The sequence below is a fragment of the Prionailurus viverrinus genome, chromosome B2 (assembly GCF_022837055.1).
Source record: "Prionailurus viverrinus isolate Anna chromosome B2, UM_Priviv_1.0, whole genome shotgun sequence".
In the NCBI taxonomy this organism is placed as follows: Eukaryota; Metazoa; Chordata; class Mammalia; order Carnivora; family Felidae; genus Prionailurus; species Prionailurus viverrinus.
The window spans coordinates 99,692,084-99,719,389 of NC_062565.1; the positions used below are offsets into that span (position 1 = coordinate 99,692,084).

Sequence of the window (27,306 nt, forward strand, 5' to 3'; positions counted from 1 at the left end):
GATCTCTAGATTTTAATCCCAGGGTTTGTTTTACCTACCTTAACTTGAGTCTTTGGTTTTAGGACAGTGCATATCAAGGTTTACAAACCGAAAAGTGCCCTATTGTGTCAAATTTAATCCTGATGAAGATAAGCAAAATCTCTTTGTAGCTGGCATGTCTGATAAGAAGATTGTGCAGGTAAGTCTTTTCACAGTATTTTAGTAAGATTTCTACAGCTTATGTTGTATTAGGGGATGGAATAAAGAATATTAACTTGTTTAACGCTTGCTGCTCTTAGGGACTGCTAATGGGCTATTTTTAGTAGAAAACAGTCGGTCGTAAAAAACATTATGTTAGAGATTTTTTTCTTCTTCACTTTCCATGGGTCTGATATCTCTTTATTTTCATAAATCTGCTCCACTTCTGTGTTTACCTCTTGTCTTGTTTGATGTACAGTGGGACATTCGAAGTGGAGAAATTGTGCAGGAGTATGACCGGCATTTGGGAGCCGTCAACACCATTGTTTTTGTTGATGAGAACAGGAGATTTGTGAGCACATCTGACGATAAGAGCCTCCGAGTTTGGGAATGGTGAGTTTCTGTTGGTAGAAAATCTGATTCATATATAAATAGCAAGCAGTTTAAAAATCTGTAGCCAAAGAAAGACCAGCCTTCGTACATACTATGCAACCATTTGAAGATTTTCACAACTGTGATCTCTGGCTTGCCAACCAAACTGTTGTAAATATTTAAGTATCCAGAATATGGACATAAAAATTTAGACCTGCTACCTTTGATAGTCTTGGGACAGTCTAACCAAAGGCTATATGTTTGGAGTCATTTTTCTTGTATTGCCGACAAGTTTATATTGTTTTGACTTACATTCGTTAGGTGCTTTGCAAAATGACCGATGACACATAGGGCCCACAAATGTATACACTGTATTGTTCACGGCTGGGATTGAGCATTAGATCCTGGCCTCAGAGCCAACCCAAAGAAAATATTTTAAAATATGTTGATTTTTTAAATGTCTGTATTATGACTATTCAGTACAGAAAATTGCCCCGTGTCATCACCCATCGTGTCCTGCTATTCATAGCCCATACTGGGAGAAAACAGATGTTTTATTTGGAGAATATATTGGTTAATTTTGCTTTCCCAGAGAAGGGAAAAAAAAAAAAACCAAAAAACCAAAACACTTTTCTAAAGTCAAGTTTAGAAACGCTAGTTTCACTCAGTATCATAGGTCATGTTTTATAATTTCCTTACAAAGAAATGCGTAATAATCTTTTTGTTAAAATGAATGTTTGGATGGAGCCCAGGTTGTTTTTATAGTCAGTTAGGAAGCACAGCTTAACCGTGGTTATGGCCTTACAGGGACTAGAAAATGTGACTTCTCACCACAGAAGTTGTTCTGCTTTAAGAAGTGGGAAGCCCTGAACTCAGCCAGTAGTTTCCTCCTGAAACTGAAAACGGAGTCCCTTTGGGGAGCTGAGCAGGTCCCTAGCCACTGTCAGGGAAATTTGAGTAATTGAAGGTTTCATGTAATTTAACTGCAATTTCTCCCACACTCACCACCAGTACACCCCTTCAAATCACCCCCATTTCATGGGGAGCTGACTTTATACTTTATGTATAGTTTTTATGTCATCCTTAAAGTACATGCTTTGAGACCCTCTTATAACTAAGATCTTTCTGTGGAAGTGATGTTACACGCACAGAATCTGACAGTTCGATTATACTTAAACTTTCAGATGTTTCTATCTTCAGATAGTATTTCAGCTTTGTTTTAAAACGTGGATGGTATAAAAGAAATGGGTAAATATTTAAATGATGCACCAGTTACAGGGCTCTAAGAACACTTGTGTGTGTTTTCTAAATGACAGCATTGGTCAGCACATATTTTGATTACATTAAGGGGTGAGCTCAGCATGTTTCTTGTTTTCCCTTCTCAGAGCTGAAGAAATGCTCCTAAGAGTCCTACTACTGTTTCATTATAAATGATGACATCCTTAGACTTACTTCAGTTTAATCCCCATTTGCTAGTGGAGCCTTCCTCACCAATCCTCACACGAGCATAAGTGCCTCCCATCTGTGACCCCACATAATGTTTTGCTTCCCGCCGCTTTTCAGTGCTTGCGTATTTGTTCCTCTTCCCTGACAAGTTCCCGACCGAGAGAGACCTGTGTCAGCCGTGCTCACGGTGTGTCCCCAGTGCCAGCACAGTGCCTGGCATGCCGTATGCACTGAGTATCTAAGGGAGTCGTTACTGTCATAGTGATTAATGACGCTGCATCTATTGAGACCTTTCTGTGTGCCAAGCATCCCAAGCATTTTGTGTGAGCTCTTTCATTTCATGTGCAAAGTAGTTTTCTGGAATAGATATATTTGCTATCCCTGTTTTTATAGATGAGGAAACTAGTATAGGTTAAGTAATTTACCCCAGGTTCCATGACACACGAAAGGCCAGAATTCAAACCTGTATTAAACTTATTCCAAAGCTTAAGGGTTTTTTTCTCCAGCTCTATTAAGATAGAATTGACAAATAAAATTGTAATATATTTAAAGTTTATAACATAACGATTTGATATATGTATACCTTGTGAAAGGATTCCTACCAAGTTAGCCCATCTACCACTTTACAGTATTTTAATATTTACCTTTTTTGTTTGGTAAGAACACTTAGGTTCTATCTACTCTCTTAACAAATTTCAATTATACAATACAGTAACTATAATCACCATGTACTACATTAGATCTTCAGACCCTATTCATCTTACAACTAAAAGTCTGTACCCTTTTACCAGCCTCATGCAGTTCCCTATCCTGATCCAACCCTCTGGCAGCCACCGATCTACTCTATTTCTGTAAGAGTTTGACTCTTGTTTCTTTTTTTTTTTTTTCTTTTTTAAGATTACACATATAAATGATAATATGTAGTATTTGTCTTTGTCTGGCCTATTTCACTTAGCGTAATGCTGTCCAGGTTCATCCATGTTGTTGCAAGTGGCATCGTTCCCCTTTTTAAAGGCTGAATAATACTCCATTATATATGTAAATACCACATTTTTTTTTTATCCATTCTTTCACACCTCGGTTGCTTTCCTACCTTGGCTATTGTGAATAATGCTGCATTGAATAGGAAAGTACAAATACCTCTTCAGGATAGTGATTTCATTTCCTTTGGATATATACCCAGAAGTAGTATTGATGAATCATGTTGTAATGCTATTTTAAATTTCTTGAGGAATCTCCTTGCTATTTTCCATAGTAGCTATACGCACCCGTTTACATTTCCACCAACAGTGCACAAGGGTTCCCTTTTCTCCACATCCCACCAGCATTTGTTGTCTGTCTTTTTGATAATAGCCATCCCAACATGTAAGGTGATATCTCATTATGGTTTTGATTTGCATTTCCCTGATGATGAGTGATGTTGAGCACTTTCCTGTACCTGTTGGCCATTTGTATGTCTGTTCAGGTCCTTTGCCCAAGTTTTAACTGGGTTACTTGGATTTTTGATAATAATTGTGAGTTCCTTATATATTTTGGATATTGCCCCTTATCAGATATGTGGTTTGCAAATATTTTTTGCCATTCCTTAGGTTGCCTTTGCATTTTGTTGATGGTTTCCCTTTGCTGTACAGAAGCTTTTTACTTTGAGGTAGTCCCACTTGTTTATTTTTGTTTTTGTTGCCTTGCTTAAAGTTAGTCTAATCCAGAAAATATTTGCAAAGACCAGTATCCAGGAGCTTCTCTCCTGTGTTTTCTTCCAGGAGTTTCAGGTTTTATGTTCAGATCGTCAATACATTTTGACTTGAATTTGTGTGTGGTGTAAGATAGGGGGTCCTGTTTCATTTTTTGCATGTGAATATCAAGTTTTCCCAACACCATTTATTGAAGAGACTGTACCTTCTCCATTGTATATTCTGTGCTCCTTTGTCAAAAATAAGTTGATTATATATGCATGGATTTATTTCTGGGCTTTCTGTTCTGCTCTATTTTTGAGTTGCACATTTAGATTGTTGATTTTCAGTCTTTTTTTCTTTAGGTTTTTTTTTTTTTTAATTTACTTAAGTAATCTTTTTTTTTTTATGAAATTTATTGTCAAGTTGGTTTCCATACAACACCCGGTGCTCATTCCAACAGGTGCCCTCCTCGATGCCCATCACCCACTTTCCCCTCCCTCCCACCTCCCATCAACCCTCAGTTTATTCTCAGTTTTTAAGGGTCTCTTATGGTTTGCGTCCCTCCCTCTCTGACTTTTTTTCCCCCTTCCCCTCCCCATGGTCTTCTGTTAAGTTTCTCAGGATCCACATAAGAGTGAAAACATAATGGTATCTGTCTGTCTCTGTATGACTTATTTCACTTAGCATAACACTCTCCAGTTCCATCCACATTGCTACAAAAGGCCATATTTCAGTCTTTCTCATTGCCAAGTAGTATTCCATTGTTTATATAAACCACACCTTCTTTATCCATTCATCAATCGGGCTCTTTCCATAATTTGGCTATTGTTGAAAGTGCTGCTATAAACATTGGGGTACAAGTGCCCCTATGCATCAGCACTCCTGTATCCCCTGGGTAAATTCCTAGGAGTGCTATGGCTGGGTCATAGGGTACGTCTATTTTTAATTTTTTGAGGAACCTCCAAACTGTTTTCCAGAGTGACTGCACCAGTTTGCATTCCCACCAACAGTGCAAGCGGGTTCCCGTTTCTCCACATCCTCACCAGCATCTATAGTCTCCTGATTTGTTCATTTCAGCCACTCTGACTGGCGTGAGGTGGTATCTCAGTGTGGTTTGATTTGTATTTCCCTGATGAGGAGTGACGTTGAGCATCTTTTCATGTGCCTGTTGGCCATCTGGATGTCTTCTTTAGAGAAATGTCTGTTCGTGTCTTCTGCCTATTTTTTCACTGGATTATTTGTTTTTTGGGTGTGGAGTTTGGTGAGTTCTTTATAGATTTTGAATATTAGCCCTTTGTCCCATATGTCATTTGCAAATATCTTTTCCCGTTCCATTGGTTGCCTTTTAGTTTTGTTGATTGTTTCCTTTGCAGTGCAGAAGGTTTTTATCTTGATGAGGTCCCAATAGTTCATTTTTGCTTTTAATTCCCTTCCCTTTGGAGATGTGTCAGGTAAGATATTGCTGCAGCTGAGGTCAGAGAGGTTTTTTCCTGCTTTCTCCTCTAGGGTTTTGATGGTTTCCTGTCTCACATTCAGGTCCTTCATCCATTTTGAGTTTATTTTTGTGAATGGTGTAAGAAAGTGGTCTAGTTTCATTCTTCTGTATGTTGCCGTCCAATTCTCCCAGCACCATTTGTTAAAGAGACTGTCTTTTTCCATTGGATATTCTTTCCTGCTTTGCCAAAGATTAGTTGGCCATAGTTTTGTGGGTCCAATTCTGGGGTTTCTATTCCATTGGTCTGTGTGTCTGTTTTTGTGCCAATACCATGCTGTCTTGATCATTACAGCTTTGTAGTAGAGGCTAAAATCTGGGATTGTGATGCCTCCCACTTGGGTCTTCTTCAATATTACTTTGGCTATTCAGGGTCTTTTGTGGTTCCATACAAATTTTAGGATTGCTTGGGGCGCCTGGATGGCTCAGTCGGTTAAGCGTCCGACTCCGGCTCAGGTCATGGTCTCGCAGTCCGTGAGTTCAAGTCCCGCGTCGGGCTCTGTGCTGACCGCTCAGAGCCTGGAGCCTGTTTCGGATTCTGTGTCTCCCTCTCTCTCTGACCCTCCCCCATTCATGCTCAGTCTCTCTCTGTCTCAAAAATAAATAAATGCTAAAAAAAAAAATTCAAATTTTAGGATTGCTTGTTCTAGTTTGAGAAGAATGCTGGTGCAATTTTGATTGGGATTGCATTGAATGTGTAGATTGCTTTGGGTAGTATTGACATTTTAACAGTATTTATTCTTCCAATCCATGAGCACGGAATGTTTTTCCCATTTCTTTATATCTTCTTCCATTTCCTTCATAAGCTTTCTATAGTTTTTAGCATACAGATCTTTTATATCTCTGGTTAGGTTTATTCGTAGGTATTTTATGATTCTTGGTGCAGTTGTGAATGGGATCAGTTTCTTTATTTGTCTTTGTGTTGCTTCATTATTAGTAAGAATGCAACTGATTTCTGTACATTAATTTTGTATCCTGCGACTTTGCTGAATTCATGTATCAGTTCTAGCAGACAGGTGGAGTCTGTCAGGTTTTCCATGTATAATATGTCATCTGCAAAAAGTGAAAGCTTGACTTCATCTTTGCCAATTTTAATGCCTTTGATTTCCTTTTGTTGTCTGATTGGTAATGCTAGAACTTCCAACACTATGTTAAACAACAGTGGTGAGAGTGGACATCCCTGTCATGTTCCTGATCTCAGGGGGAAGGCTTTCAGGTTTTCCCCATTGAGGATGATATTAGCTGTGGGCTTTTCATAAATGGCTTTTATGATGTTTAAGTATGTTCCTTCTATCCCAACTTTCTCGAGGGTTTTTATTAAGAAAGGATGCTGAATTTTGTCAAATGCTTTTTCTGCATCGATTGACAGGATCATATGGTTCTTATCTGTTATTAATGTGATGTATCACCTTGATTTATTTGTGAATGTTGAACCAGCCCTGCAGCCCAGGAATGAATCCCACTTGATCATGGTGAATAATTCTTTTTATATGCTGTTGAATTCGATTTGCTAGTATCTTATTGAGAATTTTTGCATCTGTACTCATCAGGGATATTGGCCTGTAGTTCTCTTTTTTTTGCTGGGTTTCTGTCTAGTTTGGGAATCAAAGTAATGCGGGCTTCATCGAATGAGTCTGGAAGTTTTCCTTCCCTTTCTATTTTTTGGAACAGGTTGAGAAGGATAGGTATTATCTCTGCTTTAAATGTCTAATACCATACTGTTTTGATTACTGTAGCTTTGTAATATGGTTAAAATCAGGAAGCCTGATGCCTCCAGCTTTATTCTTTCTCAGGATTGCTTTGGAGTCTTTTGTGGTTCCATACAAATTTAAGGATTGTTGTTCTAATTCTGTCAAAATGCCATGGGAATTTTGATAGATATTGAATCAGATCTGTAGATTGCTTTGGGTATTATGGACATTTTAACAATGTTAATTCTTCAGACCCATGAACTTGGAGTATCTTTCCACTTATTTATGTCATCTTCAGTTTCTTTCATCAGTGTTTTATAGTTGTCAGTATACAGGTCTTTTAACTTCTTGGTTAAGTTTATTCCTACGTATTTTCTTGTTTTTTGATGGTACTATAAATGGGATTGTTTTCTTAATTTATTTTTCCAGTAGTTCATTGTTATTGCCTAGAAATGCGACTGATTTTTGAATGTTGAATTTGTATCTTCCAACTTCACTGAATCATTTATTAGTTCTAACGGTCTTTTTTTGTGTGTGAAGTCATTAGGGATTTCTATATATAATATCATGCCATTTGCAAACAGGGACAGTTTTACTTCTTTTTGATTTGGATGCCTTTTTCTTCTTGTCTGATTGCTCTGACCAGGATTTCCCATACTATTAATGTTGAATAGAAGTGGTTAGAGGGGACACCCTTCCTGATCTTAGAGCAAAAGCTTTCGGCCTTTTAGAGTTAAGTATGATGTTACCTGTGGGTTTGTCACACATGGGTATGTTCTATATATGCCCAGTTTATTGAGACTTTTTATTATGAAAGGATGTTAAATTTTGTCAAATATTTTTTGCATTTATTGAGATTATCGTATAATTTTTATCCTTCATTTTTGTATCTCATTTATTGATATGTGTATGTTGAACCATCCTTGCATCCCAGGAATAAATCCCACTTGATCATGGTATATGATTCCATTAGTGTACTGTTGAATTCAGTCTGCTAAAACTTTATTGAGTATTTTTGCATCTATATTCATCAGGGATGTTGGCCTCTAATTTTCTTGTAGTATCCTTGTCTGGCTTTGGTATCAGGGTAATATTGGCCTTATAAAATGAATTTGGAAGAATTCTCTATTTTTTGGAAGAGTTTGAAAAGGATTAATATTAATTCTTCTTTAAATGTTTGGTGTAACTTACCAGTGAAGCCTTCTGGTCCTGGACTTTTTTTGTTGTTGGGAGGTTATCGATTACTGCTTCAACCTCCTTAGTCGTGTTCAGATTTTCTACTTCTTCATGATTCAGTTTTGGTAAATTGCATGTTCCTAGGAATTTATCCATTTCTTCTAGGTTTTCTACTTTGTTGGTATATAATTGTTTATAGTAGTTTCTCGTGATCCTTAGTGTTTCTATATTATCAGTTGTAATGTCTCTTTTGAGTTTTTCTCTTAGTTTAGCTAAATGTTAATTTTGTTTCTTTTTCAAAAAAAAAACTGCTTAGTTTCATTGATCTTTTCTGTTATCTCTTTAGTCTCTACTTAGTCTCTTTCCTATCTGTATCTATTTAGTCTCTTTTCTCTCTGATCTTTGTTATTTTCTTCCTCTTCTAACTTGGACTTAGGTTGTTCTTCTTTTCCTAGTTCCTTCAAGTGTAAAGTTAAGTTGTTTGAGATTCTTCTTGCTTAATGTAGGTGTTTATCAATATAAACTTCCCTCTGGTTTTTGCTGTATCCCATAAGTTTTGGTCTGTTGTTTTTCTGTTTTCATTTGTCTCAGGATAGTTTTGATTTCCCTTTTGATTATGTCTTTGACTCATGTTTTGTTTAGTAGTGTGTTGTTAATCTCCACATACTTGTACATTTTCCAGTTTTATTGTAATTGATTTCCAGTTTCATACCATAGTGGTCAGAAAAGATGCATGATATGATTTCCGTCTTCTTAAAGATATTAAGACTCTTTGTAGCCTAATATATGATCTTTCCTGGAGAATATTTCATGTGTACATGAGAAGAATGTGTATTCTGCTGCTGTTGGGTGGAATGTTCTGTATATGTCAGTTAGGTCTATCTGGTCCAATATGTCATTTAAGTGCAATGTTTCCATATTGACTTTCTGTCTGGATGATCTATCTATTGTTGACAATGTACTGAAGTCCCCTGCTATTACTGCTATCTATGTCTCCCTTCAGATCTGTTAATGTTTGCTTTCTATATTTAGGTGCTCTGATGTTGGGTGTATAAGTATTTATATTTGTTATATCTTCTTGATGAATTGACTCCTTTATTATTACATAATGACCTTTCTACTACTGGGAATTTTTAGCTTAAAGTCTACTTTGTTTCATACAAGTAGAGCAGCTACCCCTGCTTTCTTTTGATTTCCATTTGTATGGAATATATTTTCCATCCTTTCACTCTCAATCTGTGTGTGTCCTTAAAACTGAAGTGATTCTCTTATACGCAATATTGGGTCTTGTTTGTTTGTTTGTTTTGTTTTTATCCATTCAGCTAACCTATATTTGTCTAAACTTAGTCCATTTACAATTAAAGTAATTATTGATAGGTAAGGACTTACTAGTGTCGTTTTGTTCATTGTTTTCTGGCTGTTTATTCCTTTCTCTCCTTTATTCCTTTCTCTCTTTCTCTCTTCCTTTGTGATTAGATGATTTTATATAGCAGTATGCTTTGATTTCTTTCTCTTTCTCTTTTGTGTGTCTGTTAGAGGCTTGTGCCTTGTGGATACCCTGAGGCCTACCTAAAACATCCAGAACCTGAATTAATTATATGGCTGGACAGTTAGATGAAAGAAGGATCTGGTGGGGACAGAAGATAACTTGCATCCAGTCTGATTAGTTGGAAAGAAACAGAAGTGAGGATCAGTGTTGCTACAAAGACAAGTAGGCATCAAAACCACCTCCGGATCCCCAGCACCATCCTTCACCACATACAGCTGTCTCTGAAAGGCAATTACTGGTGCTACTGGCAGCTTCCTTGGGAGAGAAAGGGAGGCCCTGGCCACCTCAATGTGAGGACTGATCCCACCAATAGGAAAATTATTACTATTATTACTAGGAAAATTGAAATTACTATTACTATCATTCAGACGGGTGGTGTTTGCCAAACTTGCACACCCTAAGCCTGCTAAGAGTAGCACAATGATACAAGCAGACTAAAGGAAACTTGGTTTTCTTAAACAATACTAAATTATTACGACTAGCAGACAGTTTTAAAGGAGAATAAGAGATTATAATTAGATATGGAGCAGCCTGTGGTATGCTAATTGCTAAACGAGTGAGATGTCACTGACATGTTTTCTCCCAAAGGTGTTTATTTTGTTAAAATATTTTTGGAAGAAAATTCGACAGAGGTTGATCCTCCTGTTTATCTTTTATCTTTACAATTTCATGGATTTTTGTTAAGGTTTTTTCAGTGATACCATTTCCAGACTGAAGATGATTGTAAGATGTAAGTTACTAGCTTATTACACTGAATTACAGTTTCTAATTAGAAAATAGCGTTGTGTTTATTAAATATAACTATGCCTAGCAGGCGTTTTTGCTAGCAGTGACGAAGTCCGCAGAGTATTGAGACTCCTTTCTTAGTCTACCACTTGTGGTACCAAGATTCCTTGAAAGAAGGGATCTACCTACATTTTTTTTCTGTTTACTTTTAGTAAAACCTTGATTGATCTGAACCTGGACCATGGTTAATTTAATTTAGAACTGCTCCTGTGTTTTAATCCATGTTACCGATGATTTTTGGTAATAATTTTATATGAGGAGAGACAAATGGTTGAGCCTTTTTCAGACTGAGGTTCTTTTCGATACATTTGAGTCATTTTAAATGTGACTTCTCATCGATATCTTAGAGGTATAAAGCATTGGAAATTTGATAAATGATACTATTTCCCAGGTTACACCTAAAAATGTTTTCTTCTAACCAAGACCCTCCTAGAAGTTTAAGTTTATTTATTTTTGAAAGAGAGAGACAGAGCAAGGGGGGAGGGGCAGAGAGAGAGAATCCCAAGCAGGCTCCACATTCTCAGCACAGAGCCCAATGTGGGGCTCGAACTCAAAAACCGTGAGATCATGACCTGAGCCGAAACCAATGGCTGGACACTTAACTGACTGAGCCCCCCAGGCATTCCCGCTCATAGAAGTTTTGTCTAATCATCTGCTTCTTCTGGATGGGTAGATAGATGGATAGAGAAAATTCTTACTTAAAGCAAATTAGTATTCTGATTGTTATTTTCCAATTAATCAAAGTTTTGAAACTTGCACTATAGTTAGAAATTGATATTGCTGCTTTATATCTGTGTTCTTCTTCAGACTACGTTTTCCACACATTACTCCGTAAGAAACATTCCTGGTCACTCATGAAAAGCAACGAGCCCCAAATCCCTCAGAATTACTAAAGAATTCTTCATGGAGAATTTTAAGTGGAGAATATTAAAAACAAAACGGCATATGGAAATTGTCATGGTTCTAGATCTAGGTGTGACTAGTTTGGCATTTTTGTTGTTTTTGTTTTATTCTTCGTGTCACTCACATAAGAATTTTTTAATGCATTTTCTCCCCTGCACCATATGCATCTAGAATCCTTCACATGTAAACTGAAAATAGAAGATGTCCAGGTACCAGGCCCTTAATCGCCCTTTCCCATGCAGAAATCTCATTACTTCCGGATGGGCCCTGCCTGCTTGCAGATCCCCGCGCAGCTTCGCCTACCATCCACTTGCATTGCTGAAGGCTCTTTTACACTCTCACCTGTTTGCAGAGTAGCAGGTTAAGGCTGACTGGCAGGGAAAATACGTCCCTGTAGGCTTGCCTCAGACATCTTGCTTCTGCCTACGGTGGTACATTTTCAGATGAACTCATTGTTAAAGAACTCTAGTCACAGATTTTTTTCTGACATAAAACTCACAGTTTCAGTAGAACTGGAAAACCACGAACACTGTCATAATTCTCACGGAAAGGCATTTGTGAAGTGAAAGATCTGTAATAAGCAACGGGATGCCATTTTGTGATTTTCCTTCCCCCTGGGAAGTTTCATGAAAGGTTCATTAAATATATAATTTCAAGAATATCTCTTTAGTTTCCGAGACAATTCTCCTAAAGATACTTTTTAAAAATTACTTTTTCTGATAAGCTGTTGTTAAATTTTAGGGACATCCCTGTGGATTTCAAGTACATAGCAGAGCCCAGTATGCACTCGATGCCTGCAGTGACTTTGTCTCCAAATGGTGAGTCAGTAGGTAGAATGTGGTTTTAATGTGTTTTATGAGCCTCTAAGACAAAGTGTGATTTCTGTCTTCAGAAGAACTTTGGCCATTCCCTCCTAGGGCAAGTCTGTCACAGGGTCGTACTTGTATAAGGAAACGTTTTCAAAATTGGAAATAATCACTGGTTTTCATAAGTGAGTCACCTCACCCGTTCTCTTGTTTTTTTATACATAAATAAATAAGCAAGCAAGCAAACAAACGGAATTCTAGCTAACACTGAGCATCTTAAGGATTTCTATCCGAGGATCGGGTTTTGTTTTTGTTTTTTTTGAGAATTCTCCTTCCAACAGAACCGTGTTCAGTCATTTAGTGATTTACTGTGAGTTCTTTCTCTTTCAAGGGATAGAAAATTTTGATCTGGTTCCCCATAATAAAAATACTTTCGCAATTTACCATAAAAGATTTTCTCAGGCAAAATAAAAAAGATAAATCCGTCTAATACTATTTTCTATTCAATAATGCATTGCCTTTTAAGTATAAGGTAATTTGCACTACAGAGATACTGTGACAGTTTACTGGTATAATTATAGCTCTCCATGAGGGTATTAAAGTAGAGGATCTGATGTTTGGGCAACACTCATCAAATCACTGTTAACTCACATAGCTCCTGTGAATGTAGAGCAAGGAAGAAGAAAGAGGCAAGAAATAGTTTGTGCTTCCATCAAGGAGTCTGCCACAGGCAAATCAGTGATCACTTCTGTCAAATGCCCTATGATTTTTATGAGAAGAGCAACCTAACTGGGTTCTGCTTTGATAATCATATTGTATACTTGTCACATTTGTCACCCTGTGTCTACATTTTATGTATGCATTTTTAAACTATCCATCACAGATATTGTGCCCTGAACAAGGCTATTTACCCTCTCAGACTGAATACTGTTAAGAGCATTTCCTTAGTTAATAATGTCTGCAAGTTCCCTAGGATGCAAAAAGATAGGCTCTCAAGGCTTTGGTGAGTCTTAGGTAGATAAAAGCAACTTGGCCTTTCAATACAGTTTCTATAATTGTTTAGGGATACATCTTTTTTGAATAGTTTTATTTAATAATCCTAGGTTTTCTCACCAAGAGGTAATCTTTCCTTTTTCCGTAATTAACATAGATTAATCTCTTTTCCTCCATGGTTCTGTTGGACTTAGTCCAAGTTAATTTTATTTAATAAAATTTTACTTGAGTTCTGTTAATGCTAAACTCAGAATTTCTGTATATCCTTATATAGGCAAAAAAAAAGCTTTTGTATGGAGAGTACTTAATGATATGGGATTATATGCACAAAACCCATTACTTTATACATAAATCCCTCTTGTCAGCAACACATTTGTAATACCTTACAGACAGTATAGTAAATTCATTTTCCTATTGTTGTAAAGTGGTTGGTAACAAGAGAATATTAATGTCTGAACATATTTAAAATAAAGTCTTTTTAGAATTTTTGGTCTTGCTCTAAAATGTCCCATTTCTTGAATTTACAGGGAAATGGCTAGCATGCCAATCGATGGACAACCAAATCTTAATTTTTGGAGCACAGAATAGATTTAGATTAAATAAGAAAAAAATTTTTAAGGGCCATATGGTAGCAGGTTATGCTTGTCAGGTGGACTTTTCACCAGACATGAGGTAAGTTTAAATCTCCTGTTTTCTCATATTCAAATAATGATGATATGACCTACCGTTGTACAAGTAATCACTTTAAAAATCACTCCCACGTACGTAATTGTATGAGAACTGTGCAGATTGTCACAATGCCTGCTGGAAAGGCAAGAGCAAGCTATGAAAACTACATTTGGCTTTTTTAAGTTCTGTACTGTGTCTCCTTATAGTGCTTGGTCCTGTGCCTTTAACCACATCATAAATGCCTATCTATACAGGCAGTGCCTTCTTGTCTCTCTGCTCTTCTAACAAGGCTAGCCAGACTGTGATCGCTCTACTGCTGTAGATCGCTCTACAACAGAATTAATTCTGTATCACAGTGTTGACATGAACAACATCACGGCAGCCTTTGTGTTGAGACCTCAAATCCAGCTCTTGGCTCTTTCCAGGCCTCACTGGATTTGCAGAGCCCAGGTGGAGCCTTTCTTGGAGTTAAACTCTGCACTCAGTCCCCTATTCTCAGCTAAAATATGTAGGTACAAGTAATTCTGAAGTCTTTGTAACCTTGTATGTTTAGGCTAGGAATTGACCCCTCTGAGTCAGTCTTAAACATTTTCAAAAGACGTTGAAGCCAGAAAATAACTATGAAGGTGGTCGAGTCTGACTCTGGTAGAACCGGTGTTGGCTGGCTCTGTGTGAAGCTCGTTTCCCTGCACCGTTTCTGTCTAGAGAGTGATTTAATACTCCATTTATTGTGGCCCCTGGGTTTCCATAGTTAATAAATTTCCAAGTGAATGAATTTTTAATGTATTAAATAACTTCCAAGTTAATAAATTTTGACTCCTAGATTGGTAGCTCAATGGGAAGATTTTTTAAGTAGAAGTTTAAATTATAGAGTACTTTATACTCTACCGTGTTATTCTGAGTATTGTATATTCATATTTTTTTTTTTTAATGTTACAGGGAAAAAGATGAACTCTTTCTCTGTTCCTTATCCACTTTAAGGTGTTTCAATAATTTGAACTTATTTTCCTTCCCATTCTAGCTACGTGATTTCAGGAGACGGAAATGGAAAATTGAATATCTGGGACTGGAAGACCACAAAACTCTACAGTCGATTTAAAGCTCATGATAAGGTGTGCATAGGTGCAGTGTGGCATCCTCATGAAACATCGAAAGTCATCACATGTGGTTGGGATGGTCTCATTAAATTGTGGGATTAATGAGATTAATCCTTATCTAGGATCATTTTTGATCCAATATCATATTTAACTATATTTAATTATTAAATGTGTTGGATGACAACTTGATTTACAAATTATGATTTCCTTACATGGCCTTATGAAGTTGACCCATTGTTTAAAAAAAAAAAAAACGTTTCTTGTAAATTTGTCTCCTATAATTTCATTGGCAATTTCATTTAGTTCTTTATAGATGTTATTTATACAGAGAATGACCACTGACTTTCCATTCGGTGAGGGTTATTGTTGGCAGGCAGTTGGGGTTTACCCCCTCGATATACTGAAAGGATCTCTCTTGAGGAAGAATCCTGGTGGATTTGGGGTTTTAAAGGAGGTAATATAACTAATGACAAATAATTCTGAAAGGCACCATATGTGTACCTCTTCGACAAAATGGGAAGGAACAGGGATGATATAATTTAATGTGAATGTGAAAGAAGGATAAAACCACCCACAATTATTGTTCCCATTATTTTTGGTGGGTCAAGTTCTAACCTTTTGGATTCAGGAGTTCTGCTGTTTTTTTATGACATATATTGTGTGTTTACTTGTAAGCCAGCAATCTTCTCTAACTGCAGATATTCCTCTAATTATTAAACGATGGAAAATTAACAGTCCAGAGTTCTTTCCTTGGCTTTCTTCCTGATCAGTACAGACAGGACTATATATATAATCAGAGAATTATGTTATTTTTGAAGGTGACACTCAAGAGGATGAGTGAAGGCTTTGAATTTTATTTGTATTTACTGTCTGTAAGGACCTGGCTACACTTTCAGAAATCAGGGTCTCCTAGGTCATTGATTCATAGATGTTACTACTGAAATACTCCTCATAGGAGACAGGGTATGAGACCATCGTCCAAAATGTCACCTTGTCATTTCTTTGAAGTTGTATGTTTTATCTTCAAAATTATTCTGATTTTGCTCGTGGATATAGTCAACAGAACTTTTTAAGATCAGAAAAATGTTTAACTTCTTTCCACATCTTTGAGTAAAATTGATACTCCAAGAAGTTGGCTAAGGTTCCCCAGTTTGAGAAGCAATAACTGTGGTTGGTTGGTTTAAAAAAAAAAAAACTTCTAAGTTTCAAATTGTGGAATCAAGATAGCCTCTCGAATACAGTAGCTAATAGCCCTTTGGGTGACAAGCCATTTCTTCTGGTTTAGTACAAATCTCTATAATATATTTGAATGTACTTTGAAATATTTCAGTACCATGCTTACAAAGAACGGTTCATCGTGGCTCAGAGTGCCGACGTGGAGACCAAAATCATGTTGAACGTTGATATCCTAAGGGCATTAGCTCGGAGTCCTGGGCTATCAATAGCAATTCATGCTCCTTGTGCTTAGAACTTCCATTTTTAAAAATTAATTTCTAAAAAGGCCTGGTATTGATGACCTGGTACTAGAGCCACACATAAATAAATCCCAAAGAAGAAAATGGAAAAAGAGAATAAAAATGGTAGACGTGTTATTTTTGGACACACAGACACTCAAAGAAATAAGAATACACTGCCTGGCTGCTACACTGCCTTTCTGTATCTGCCAGGAAGGGTGGCTGCCGTTCCTGAAGAGGAAGGAATTCACACAAGACCTTTTCTTCAGTCCCAAGCCACTGGTTTTAACAAATGTGAATTACTGAAATGTGATGGGACAAAAAGAATTAATCCATACATTTAAACTTTGATCTTGTTCAGCATCAGTATTGTGTACGTTACAAATCATAATTTCTAAATCTGGGTTTATTTTATTGTGTTTTTGACTGTTTCTAAACTAAGTAACTGTATATAAAAGTCTCTTTTTTAAAAAGATCGTATTTTTAAATAAAGCATTTTTGTAGAAAGTGTTATCAAATTTTTCATTCTTAGTTTTAAGTGTTAACTCTGTTGAGAGACAACAGATTAAACCATTTGCAGATTTTCATGGGTCATTTTTATCTTATGGGGAGAAATGGTGCTTTAGAGGCGGGGATGGTATTTTAATATGGAACATTAGTGGGTTTATTCTAGTTACGTAACAAAAATACAAGGCAGCACGCTGAGAGCACACAGATTAAGTTTAACGCCTTCCATATTTATACACCTAGTGGTGACACTGAGTCATGACTGTACCTATTTCAGAGTACACAAGTGAGTGCGGCTCTTGCCCAGCTTCAGAAAGCCTCAAGACCATCCATATGTTCGCTGAAATTAAGTGGTTACCTTCTGGCCCCTGTTCCTCACTGCAACCTTTTTATCACACCCAGGACAGATTTCCTCCCTAAAGGTTGGAATGAAAGTGATGCTATACTGAAAGTTTTAATCAAATGAACATTTAAATATTGAAGCACAAGTTGGGAATGTTTTGCCCTAAGGAGACACTCTGAAGATAAAGGACAGGGAATAGCGTCAGACAGGCGCTTCCCTAGGTAAAAAAGTATAGTGATTCTTGACGATGCACTGTGAGGGTGCCTGATGTCCTTAGCACGTTTATAAATTACCGGGAGGAAAACAAGAACCATGAAATCTTAAACCCTTGGATGATAGCCATAAGGACTGCCACACTTCGTGGGTTACGGAGGCTCTCCTTGGAAAAAAGTGTTTCTCAGAGCGGACTGAGGACCAGCTGTATCAGAATCACGTGGAGATGGTGTTGCTCACCGAGATACAGAAAAGAAAATGGAGGTTCGTTGGAGGAGCCAGTGAACATATATATTTCTGTGTTCATTCATATATTCATATTTTTGTATCCATATATATATATATATATCCTTCACTGGATCAAATTCAGCACTTGTAATAAGGTCCCCAGTTGATAGGCAGGTACACTGAGGATGAGAAACACTGATGTAGAGTCTATCTTGAGCCTCATTTCAGAAACATGTAAACTCAAGACAAATTTTGCTAACCAAAAACAAATACATGTGTGTGCATGCGTGTTTGTGTATATATGCATGTGTGTGTGATTATATGTATAGATATACATTATCTGTATTTCTATGTGTACTTTCCATGTTCATAATCACTATAATAATTGTAGGAACCACTTTCTCAACCTAAACACCACAATTTTATCTGGAACTTAAGGGAAAAGAAGGCACAACTTGCAGCCAGAGTCCTTAGAGTGGCTTTATTTTTAGTGACAAAGAAAGATAATTCCTTTGCTGGTACAGCTTCCTGTAACTGCAGTCACAAAGTTCAGATGAATTTTTTTTTAGCTCTCCACAACCTACTCTCCACCCTTCAACATTTGAGATCTGAGGGACTAACTCAAATCTCACGCATATTTTAAGTACATGTCCCAGTATCATGCTGTTGAATAGAAAAATGTGAGCTGTGTAATTTTTTTTCATGTGTGTCATTTTTAACTTTCTCCCATCCAAGTACTAACCAGGCCCGACCCTGCTTAGCTTCCGAGATCAGATGAGATTGGGCGCATTCAGGGTGGTATGGCCGTAGACTTTAACTTTCTAATGTAATGGTCACATTTAAAAAACAAACAAAAAAACCCAGGGGTGAGGCACCTGGGTGGCTCAGTCGGTTAAGCATCCGACTTCAGCTCAGGTCATGATCTCACGGTTTGTGAGTTCAAGCCCCATGCCAGGCTCTGTGCTGACAGCTCAGAGCCTGGAGCCTGCTTTGGGTTCCGTCTCCTCTCTCTGCCCCTCTCCACTTGTGCCCTGTCTCTCAAAAATAAATAAATGTAAAAAAAAAAAAAAAAAAAAAAGTTAAAAAAAAGCCCAGGGGATGTTAATTTTAATATTTTAGTTAAGATAACATATCTAAGGTATTACTTCAACATTCAATTATTTTTTAAATATTTACTTTTCTCATACTAAGTCTTTGAAATCTGGTGTATATTTTACACATAACAGCACATCTCCATTCAGACCCTAAACATCCATGAAATATTCCACCTCTTTTATACCAAGTCGATTTACATGCCCACGTTGTTGCAAAGAGAGTCTTCTAATAACTGAATCAGGTATAAGTTTTTAAATTTAAGTTGATTAAAAGTAAATACAATGTAAAACTCAGTTCCTCAGTCACATCAGCCACATTCTAAGTGCTCAATAGCAAAATGTGACTAATGGCTGCCATACTGCACGTACAGGCCTAGCAGCACGTTTTACGTGGTTCAAATGTTCAACTTTACTGCTTCATCTTCTAAGGTTCAAACTGTCCAAAAAATGTTAAGAACGTGCATGTTTATACTTTTCCGTGCTACGTTTTGGGCAGTTTCCTCCAGTTAACCTGGAGGTCTCTTCACCTGTGTCTAATCTGCCACTTAATCCGTTAAATGTATTCCAATGACTTTCCCTTGACGGAAGGTCTATTTGTATAGTCTTTTACGCCTGTAATCATTTTAAACAATTTGTATTTTCTTTAAGATTTGCTATGTCAAGTTCTTAGGCTGAAAATCCCAGTGTTTATTGTGTCCGTCAACTCTACCTCATGGTGGGCCATTTCTTTGTCACTTGTAACTTCGTGTTAGGAATGCATCTCCTGTGGGTCTTGTTTTGTTTTTCATTTTGTTTTTTAAGAAAGCCTTTGTAGTCTGAGTTGAAGCAGTCCCTTCGCAGTGGTGTTACATTTGCTTCGGCCATCTACCCTCACCTTCACTCCCTCAGTTTTTTACCTCGGTTTCTCAACTTACGGTTTTCCTCATCATGAGATTAATATAAATTCAATTCCTTAAAATGGCCAGGGGTTTCAAATTCTCATGGGAAACTTTGATTTCCTCCTAGAGCTACAGCAAGGATAAAGCTTTCTTGTGGTGTGGGGCAGGGGTGAGAGGGGTGGGTTTTTTAGGACTCTTTCTTTGAGGCTGTTGCCCTCCAACGGGCCCACTGCTGCAGGTGTATCCAGGCCAATCCTTTCCCCCAACACAACCTTATGTCCAGTGCTGTAGGCCTCTAGCATCACTGATACACTCAACTCCTAGCACTAATGCAGGAGGTACAGGTTCCTGCTCTGTCAGGGTCCAGGCTCCCTCTGAGCTTCGTGTGCCTGAAGATTTTTCTTTCTCAGGAATTCATCCATACATATAAAGGTATATGTCTATACATTTGTGTTGTGTGTGTACAAAAGGTAACACACTCACACATGTACACACAAAAGGATCACCATAGATACATACATACTTAACCTAGCATCTTCAGATATTGCCACTTTTTTAGGAGATTCTCGAAACAAAAGGACAAACCAGTGCAGTCTGAGACCCGGTTTTTAGAACCAGGTGAGTTTAAGTGTGTTATCCAAAAAGGTACTTTGCCTAAGGGGACTTCATTTGATTGGAGAGCCATCAGAACAGAGTCCCCTATTATCTGGGCCTTTTTTTTTTTTTAATGTTTATTTATTTTGAGGGAGAGAGACAGAGTGCGAGCAGGGGAGGGGCAGAGAGAGAGGGAGACAGAGTCCCAAGAAGGCTCCAGACTCTGAGCTGTCAGCACAGAGCCTGACGCGGGGCTGGAATTCACCAACCACGAAATCACAACCTGAGCCGAAGTCGGACACTTAACTGACTGAGCCACCCGGGTGCCCCGGCCTTTTCTTCTGAATAAGCACATCATTTGGATCCTTCTGAATTTATCCCAAGGCTTCCCTTTATAGCGCACAAATCAAGAAATTATCCTACCGCTGTCTAAGCCTTCTCTAATCACAAAAACCTTAGAATAACGAGATCATCAAGGTAGGAGAAACCTTAGAAATCAAATATTCCAACCTAACATAAGAAAACAGGCCAATAAAGGTGATGATTTGTTTAATACCACATAGCTAGTTACCCACAGCATCAAAATCTGTCTCCTTTCATCCTACTATTCTGCCACCTTTACATAATGCAACTTTCTTGTGTATTTTTTAAATCTCAGATTTGCAGCATAATCTTTGCGGCTTCCAGCTTGCTCTCTCCGAGGTAATTTAAAAGAAACACTCAGTTACCCAGATTATGTGTGTTTCATTCTTCAGTAAAACAGAACCTAGCTAAAGACGTTCTCTTGGCCTCTTCCATTAGAGTCGGGCCCCCATCACTTTCTCACAACTGTGCCCACAGCAACATTGCTAGTTTTACAAAGCATCGGTTTTAATGAGAACTAGCATTTTTTCCATATAATGCTAAACACGAAGTATGGCACTAGCTTGCTTGATTTATTTTCCTTAAGGACAGAAATATAATTATGTAAAGAATTTCAATAAGATCTAAATGTAGGCAGTTAAATACGTTGAATCTTTGGGTTCCGATTTCGTGTGATAAGTAACTACAAATACCTCTCTCAATCAGAAAAAGACTTTTTTACATAGGGTTAAGTGTATTTACGAACTCACAAAGAACCAGCAATTGGCTAATACAAAAAGAATTACATTATTGCCTAAAAGGCAAAAACATAAACTTACCTCTAGCAGAAGTGAACAAGTATATTAATTGAGCTGGGAGGTACTATTGTCAAGTAAAATAATCTGTTTTAATGAGGGCTTCATTTTTAATCTGACAAAATACGATGATGAGGGGGGTTCCCTGGTATGAATCCAAGCTTTGCAAAATCCAAACATGTAATACTGCAGAAATACAAACCTTGTGCCATATTTACTATACCTAAAATCGTCTAGCCAAGGCAGAAATGACTTACACAAATAGCTAATCGGACTAAACACTGTAAATTCATGAGTTTGCAGTTACTTGTGTTCTACCCTGATGTAAACTCTAACAGATGTTCAACAAACAATTTCTCCCTGGCTGCCTTCATTTGAACGTACCAAATAGTTACAAATGTTTATAGCATAACCTGTGATCGCTGCATCAAATACAATCACTCTAAGAGAAAAGGGAAATTCTTTTTTCTTTGACTTTAATTTCAACTTGTGGCACAGCTTGTGCTAAAAGGGGACCTCTGAATCTCTGACACACTGTGTCTTTCACCTAAAAAAATAACAGATTTGTCATCATTTGAAGAACAATGTTAAATTGTATTTTCAGATCCATCTATGAGCATTGCTCTGTTAAGAATAAGCTCATGTATGTGCAGGTCAAAGACTAAACAAAGGAAACACTGAACTTCCAAGTGACTGTGCCCTTTCTAAACCCATGAGGAAAGTACCACACAGTGGGATGAGCCAGGGCCAAGAGCGGCTTGCAGGCCTTGCAAGAGCTTTTCTGGCAACTGAAATACTGACCGAGGGGTTGCTGGGTCCCCATATTCTTTCACTGAGCCTCCATTTGGCAGGCATATTTTAATCAAGTAGATTGTTTAAAAAAAATTTTTTTTTTTTACATTTAGTTTTGAGACACAGAGAGAGACAGAGCACGAGCGGGGGAGGGGCAGAGAGAGGGAGACCCAGAATCTGAAGCAGGCTCCAGGCTCCGAGCTGTCAGCACACAGCCCGATGCGCAGCTCAAACTCAGTAACCGTGAGATCATGACCTGAGCCGAAGTCGGATGCTCAACCAACTGAGCCACCCAGGCGCCCCGCAAGTAGGCTGTTTAAATTAAACCTGCATGCTACAAAAATGTCCCAACTCTAACAGATTTGCAGGTCTGATCTTAGTATATTTGTGGTTCTCTCCCTCCCCCGCACACACACACACACACACACCCCATTTACTAATAAGGAAGCAAAAATACATCCATGGGAGTAGCATCTTACATCTGTTAGAGGCTATTGAGGTGACATTGTGGAGGGAAGGGGGCCAGCACAGGCTCCGGATCTGAAAGGCTCAGATGTGGATTCCTTCTCTACCATCATCCACTAGTGGCATATTCTGGAAAAGCTATCTAATCTCTCAGAATTCCCTTCCAGTATAACTGGGAAAATTACACTTCCTGGCAGGGTTGCTGGGAGAATCAGGGGCAATCTCTGCCCAGTGCTGGACACACGCTAAGCTCTCAATAGCAGCTCCTGACTTCATCTGTTCTCTGTGTTTTGTTTGTGCTGCCTTTGTGGTGGTTACAGTGGTGCTGGTTCTCATTTTTCCCGCTCTTCTCAAACAGGAGCTTCCCAAACAGCAGTCCTGTGGTACCCCAGACCCTGTCTCATGGCCTACACCAGTATTTCTCCGCGGCAGATGATTTTGCCACTAGGGGATATTTGCCACTGTCTGGAGACGTGTGGTTGTCACAACTGAGGGAGCAGAGGGAGAGATGCTCCTGGTATCGAGTGGGGCCACGGATGCTGCTGAACATTCTACAATGCACAGAACAGCCCTCCCTCCCCCAATAAGGAATTAGCCAACCCCAAATGGCAATCCGTGCTGAGGTTAAGAAACCCCAGCCTACACAATAAGCATAATAAATTTTAGAGGCAGGGAAACCATAGCAACAGTCAGAATACTCATCATAAATTTCAAACTATCCATGAAGGGAATGAAGGACAGCCTTAGAAATAAGCATAAAACAAGTACAAATAACTATTGAACAAGCTGCCTAGTAGGTGGGTGTGGGTGGGTGTGTTTGTGATTTTGAGTGGTTTTTCTCCTTAACAGTACAGCCATTCTTACCTCAGATATATATATAATGTAATGAAGTCAACGTTCTGCACCACCAATCTGGACTAAGTGGTAACCTGCCCTGTACAAAGGGGGCTTTCAGTAATTCCTTAAATCTTCAATCTGATGAATTAAAAATCTTAATATGGGTGTGTACATATCTAAAACCTGATCAGCCTGGACACATAGGATTAGTACATTTCACACTTTAGTGTAAAAGAAGGTTTAAAAAAGGTTTAATGTAAAAAGCAGGTTTATTGTACATATTTCAGTGTGGAAAATTTTAATTAAAAAATAAAAGAGAGAATCTGTGATATAATCCAAACAGGAACTAGGCTGAAGTTAACCTTGTTTTGGAGACAACACCATGCAAACTGAGAGTTACGCCACTTTGTGCTTTTGAAATACCTATGGTCTTGAGAGCAACTTAACTGCTATTTTTTTTTATTTTTATTTTTTTAGAGAGAGAGGGGGGAGGAGGGAGAGAGAGAGAGGGAGACCCAGAATCTGAAGCAGGCTCCAAGCTCCGAGCTGTCAGCACACAGCCCAATGCAGGGCTTGAACTCACGAACTACAAGATCATGACCTGAACCAAAGTTGCACATTTAACCGACTCAGCCACCCGGGCACTCCTAACTGCTACTTTAAATCACACTTATTCAAGCTGGTCTTCCCACCTCAATAAATTTTATTAGTGTACTATGAGTTTTAAAATAAAAACCTCATTTGTATTTTTCAAAATCATCACCACTAATTCAGAAAATCTTGTTCCCTTTTGAACTGAAGTTAGTAAGATTGTCTAGCTAATATATCTTGGTTTCTCACTTGAGGAACGGTATTTTCAAACCACTGCAAGAAACAAAAAGCCAACACAGGGAACATCTGGAGTAAAAGGAGGTAAAAAATGGGGAAAAGGAATAAAGACTAGTAGCAATCAGTATTTTACTCCCTAGATTTCTTGAACAAACAATGGACACAAAATTTTCCTGCTCTCTCAGGATGTAAAAATGCCAGGAAATAAACTTAATTTATAATAAGGTAATAATTTGCTTTATTTTATACCATTTAACTTATTTTAAGTAGAATTTTTGAAAATCATTCGTAGGGATAAATGTCTAATCCTATAAATAAAAATGATAGAGATCATTTGAACTACCGAGAACCTACACTTTTCTGTTTAATATTTAAAAATGTAAAAAAGATTGGCACTACTGAAATACTGCATAACCATCCCAGGAAAGATACAGATTTTGGCTCTCAGGCCACAGTCTTGTAATGAATGCCAACTGGCAGTTATGAAAAACTCCCTTAATCTTTCAGATCATGTATTAAAAAAAAAAAAAATATTTGACAGCGTAGGCAAGTCGGTGGTTGAGAAATCAGGTCTGAAGTCAGAAAAGGCAACAGTAAAGACACGCAAATTCTGCTTTGTGCTTAGTTTCATAGGAACAGAAGGGGATTTAAGGCTGAGTCTGAAGGAATCCTGAGTTGAAGTTCTTGATGTTCTAGTCTTTGAAACTCAAAGACGGAATTTGGTGTGCCTGAGTTCCCAGAAACCAGCAACAGTGGCTCTTATAACCCCACAGCAGAGCCCTTGGCAAAAGGCAAGTAGGAATGATTGAAATCTACAAGGTTGTAAACAATGTTATTGACCAAGGTGAACAGAAAAAAACCTTTGAGTGAAAGTCAAAGGGAAGGCTCTGTTTTGAACAGTAAGCTACAAACTTAATCTCAGGAACGCAGTAAGAATGGAAAATTTATGTAATTTCTTCTTCATGTTGCTGAATTCATGGACTTCAGACACAAAACGAAATTTAGGGAAAACAGATACGTGGGGGATTATCTTCCATGTTAAAACGAAGGAGGACAAGCGTCCCCACTCTGTCAGAGGCAAACAGGTGAAAGGCCTAGCATCTGGGCAGATGGAGGTTGACTCCTATGGCCCTCTGTGTCCATCCCTTCCCCGAGTGTTAACTGTGCCCCTAGCACGAGGCAGGTGCCAAGCTACATGCACTACAGAGGCAATAACACAACCCCCGCCTCAAGCAGGTAACAGGCTAGTGGAGACTGGGCAAGTACACCGATAATTAGACTGCTGGACACGCCTCATGCTGTAATTATTTCCTTGAGTTCTTGATGAGGTCTTTCATCCTATTTCCATCTTGTATTCACCCAGCTCAGAGTATAACAGCTACTTGCATTGAAAATATCCTTCTTCAGGAACAGCTGAGGTTTAGATAAATCTTTGTAACTATGAAAAAGCCTAAAACCCTTTAGTTCTAACTCTTTGAGGAGGCTGTACCAGAACCTCACGACACTGCTGTCCCGGCCACTGACCTCAAACCCGGGCCAGTGGAGATGAACCTCAAAGGTGAGCTGTCCAATTTGTTCAAGGACATCTTCCAGAATAAGATTTTCTAAAACTTTCCATTCTGCGCTTTCCAGATCTGCTTTGAGAACATCAATCTGTAACAAAATGATGAAATGAGATTAGCAGATTCAATAAGCGCTGTTAAAAATACCATCTTGACATCAGGAGCATCACCGTATAACTACCTCCTACGAAAGCAGAATGTTTCAAATTTTAGAGTTAGACAGCTTTTTCAAATGGCCACTGACAACATGAATTTCTTTTCTTTTAAATGTTTTTTTGTGCGTTTTTTAAAAATGTTTGGGTTTTTTTGAGAGAGAGCACGAGTGGCGGAAGGGCAGAGAGAGAGAGAGGGACAGAGGATCTGAAGCAGGCTCTGATCTGACAGCACAGAGCCTCACGTGGGCCTCGAACTCATGAACTGTGAGATCAGGACCTGAGCCAGTCTGCTGCTTAACCAGCTGAGCCACCCAGGCGCCCACAACGTGAATTTTTAACCTCACTCCACACTAAATGTTAATATACAAACAATGAAATGCCAGCCAGAAATCATAATGAACCATCCTACCTTCTGCCCAATGAGAATGGATGCCTGAGAAAGAGATGCTGGAGCATGTGTTTTCACAGAACTGCATGCCCATGGCCCCTCCCCTACAACCTAGACCCTGCTCACAGGAACCCAGCCATGGTCCAGACAGAATGGTGGCCCACCGGGAGGGACTGGCAGAGGGCCACTGCCTGCAAGACTGCCTCACGAACCTCAGCTCCCTCCAATTTCTCAGGACTAGAAGCCAGGCAGAGTTCTCAGGTATCTGAATGTTAGACTTGTAAAAAAAAAAAAAATCTATTATTATTCCATGATTTCTTTCTCAAAGTAAACACCAGCACAGCATTTTAAAAGGGGGCGGGGCTGGGGCGCCTGGGTGGCGCAGTCAGTTAAGCGTCCGACTTCATCCAGGTCACGATCTCTCGGTCCGTGAGTTTGAGCCCCGCATCAGGCTATGGGCTGATGGCTCAGAGCCTGGAGCCTGTTTCCGATTCTGTGTCTCCCTCTCTCTCTGCCCCTCCCCCGTTCATGCTCTGTCTCTCTCCGTCCCCAAAATAAATAAATGTTGAAAAAAAAAAATAAATAAAAGGGGGCGGGGAAGGGGGAGGCAACACCATCCTCTGTTCATCTAATGAATGTAAGTTCACATTCCAGGGAAGATGAAATATAGGAAGAGTAGGAAAGGATAGGAAAGATGCTGCAATTCATTAAGTCAGGAGAATCAGCTCGGTTTCGCTGGCTTTGCTATTAGAATAACAGAACCCCAAATACCTCCAGAAAGCAATGAGAGCTAACGACTTGCTGAGTGCTTATATGCGTCTGCCACTACGCATAGTGCTTCGCTTGCAACGTCCATTCAACGGTTCTGCAAGGGTGATGCTGTTTCCATCCCCATTTGAAGTTTAGGAAACCCAGACTCAGAGAACAACCCATCCCCCGTCACACAGCCGGAGAGGCAGTAGTGACAGGTGAACTGCGTCT

At 38.6% G+C, this 27,306-nt stretch overlaps 2 protein-coding genes across 6 annotated transcripts in view; one reads left to right on the top strand and one right to left on the bottom strand.

Annotated features, from left to right (window-relative positions):
- Positions 1-16,791, top strand: part of CDC40 (cell division cycle 40) — a 60,828-nt gene extending 44,037 nt beyond the window's left edge. Inside the window, exons 11-15 of the mRNA XM_047858737.1 lie at positions 63-178; positions 437-570; positions 12,007-12,083; positions 13,592-13,736; positions 14,755-16,791. Of these exons, the coding sequence (XP_047714693.1) occupies positions 63-178; positions 437-570; positions 12,007-12,083; positions 13,592-13,736; positions 14,755-14,932 (650 nt within the window). The 3' untranslated portion in view covers positions 14,933-16,791. The remainder of the gene's footprint in view (positions 1-62; positions 179-436; positions 571-12,006; positions 12,084-13,591; positions 13,737-14,754) is intronic.
- The window catches only part of METTL24 (methyltransferase like 24), a 172,766-nt gene that overhangs the window by 43,850 nt on the left and 101,610 nt on the right, over positions 1-27,306 (bottom strand). For 3 of the 5 annotated variants that reach the window (XM_047858744.1, XM_047858745.1, XM_047858746.1), the window contains exon 5: positions 25,745-25,873. In XM_047858744.1, the coding sequence (XP_047714700.1) occupies positions 25,745-25,873 (129 nt within the window). Of the gene's footprint in view, positions 1-23,642; positions 25,874-27,306 lie in introns of those variants that run through there. The other 2 variants (XM_047858743.1, XM_047858747.1) reach the window with 1 other exon arrangement.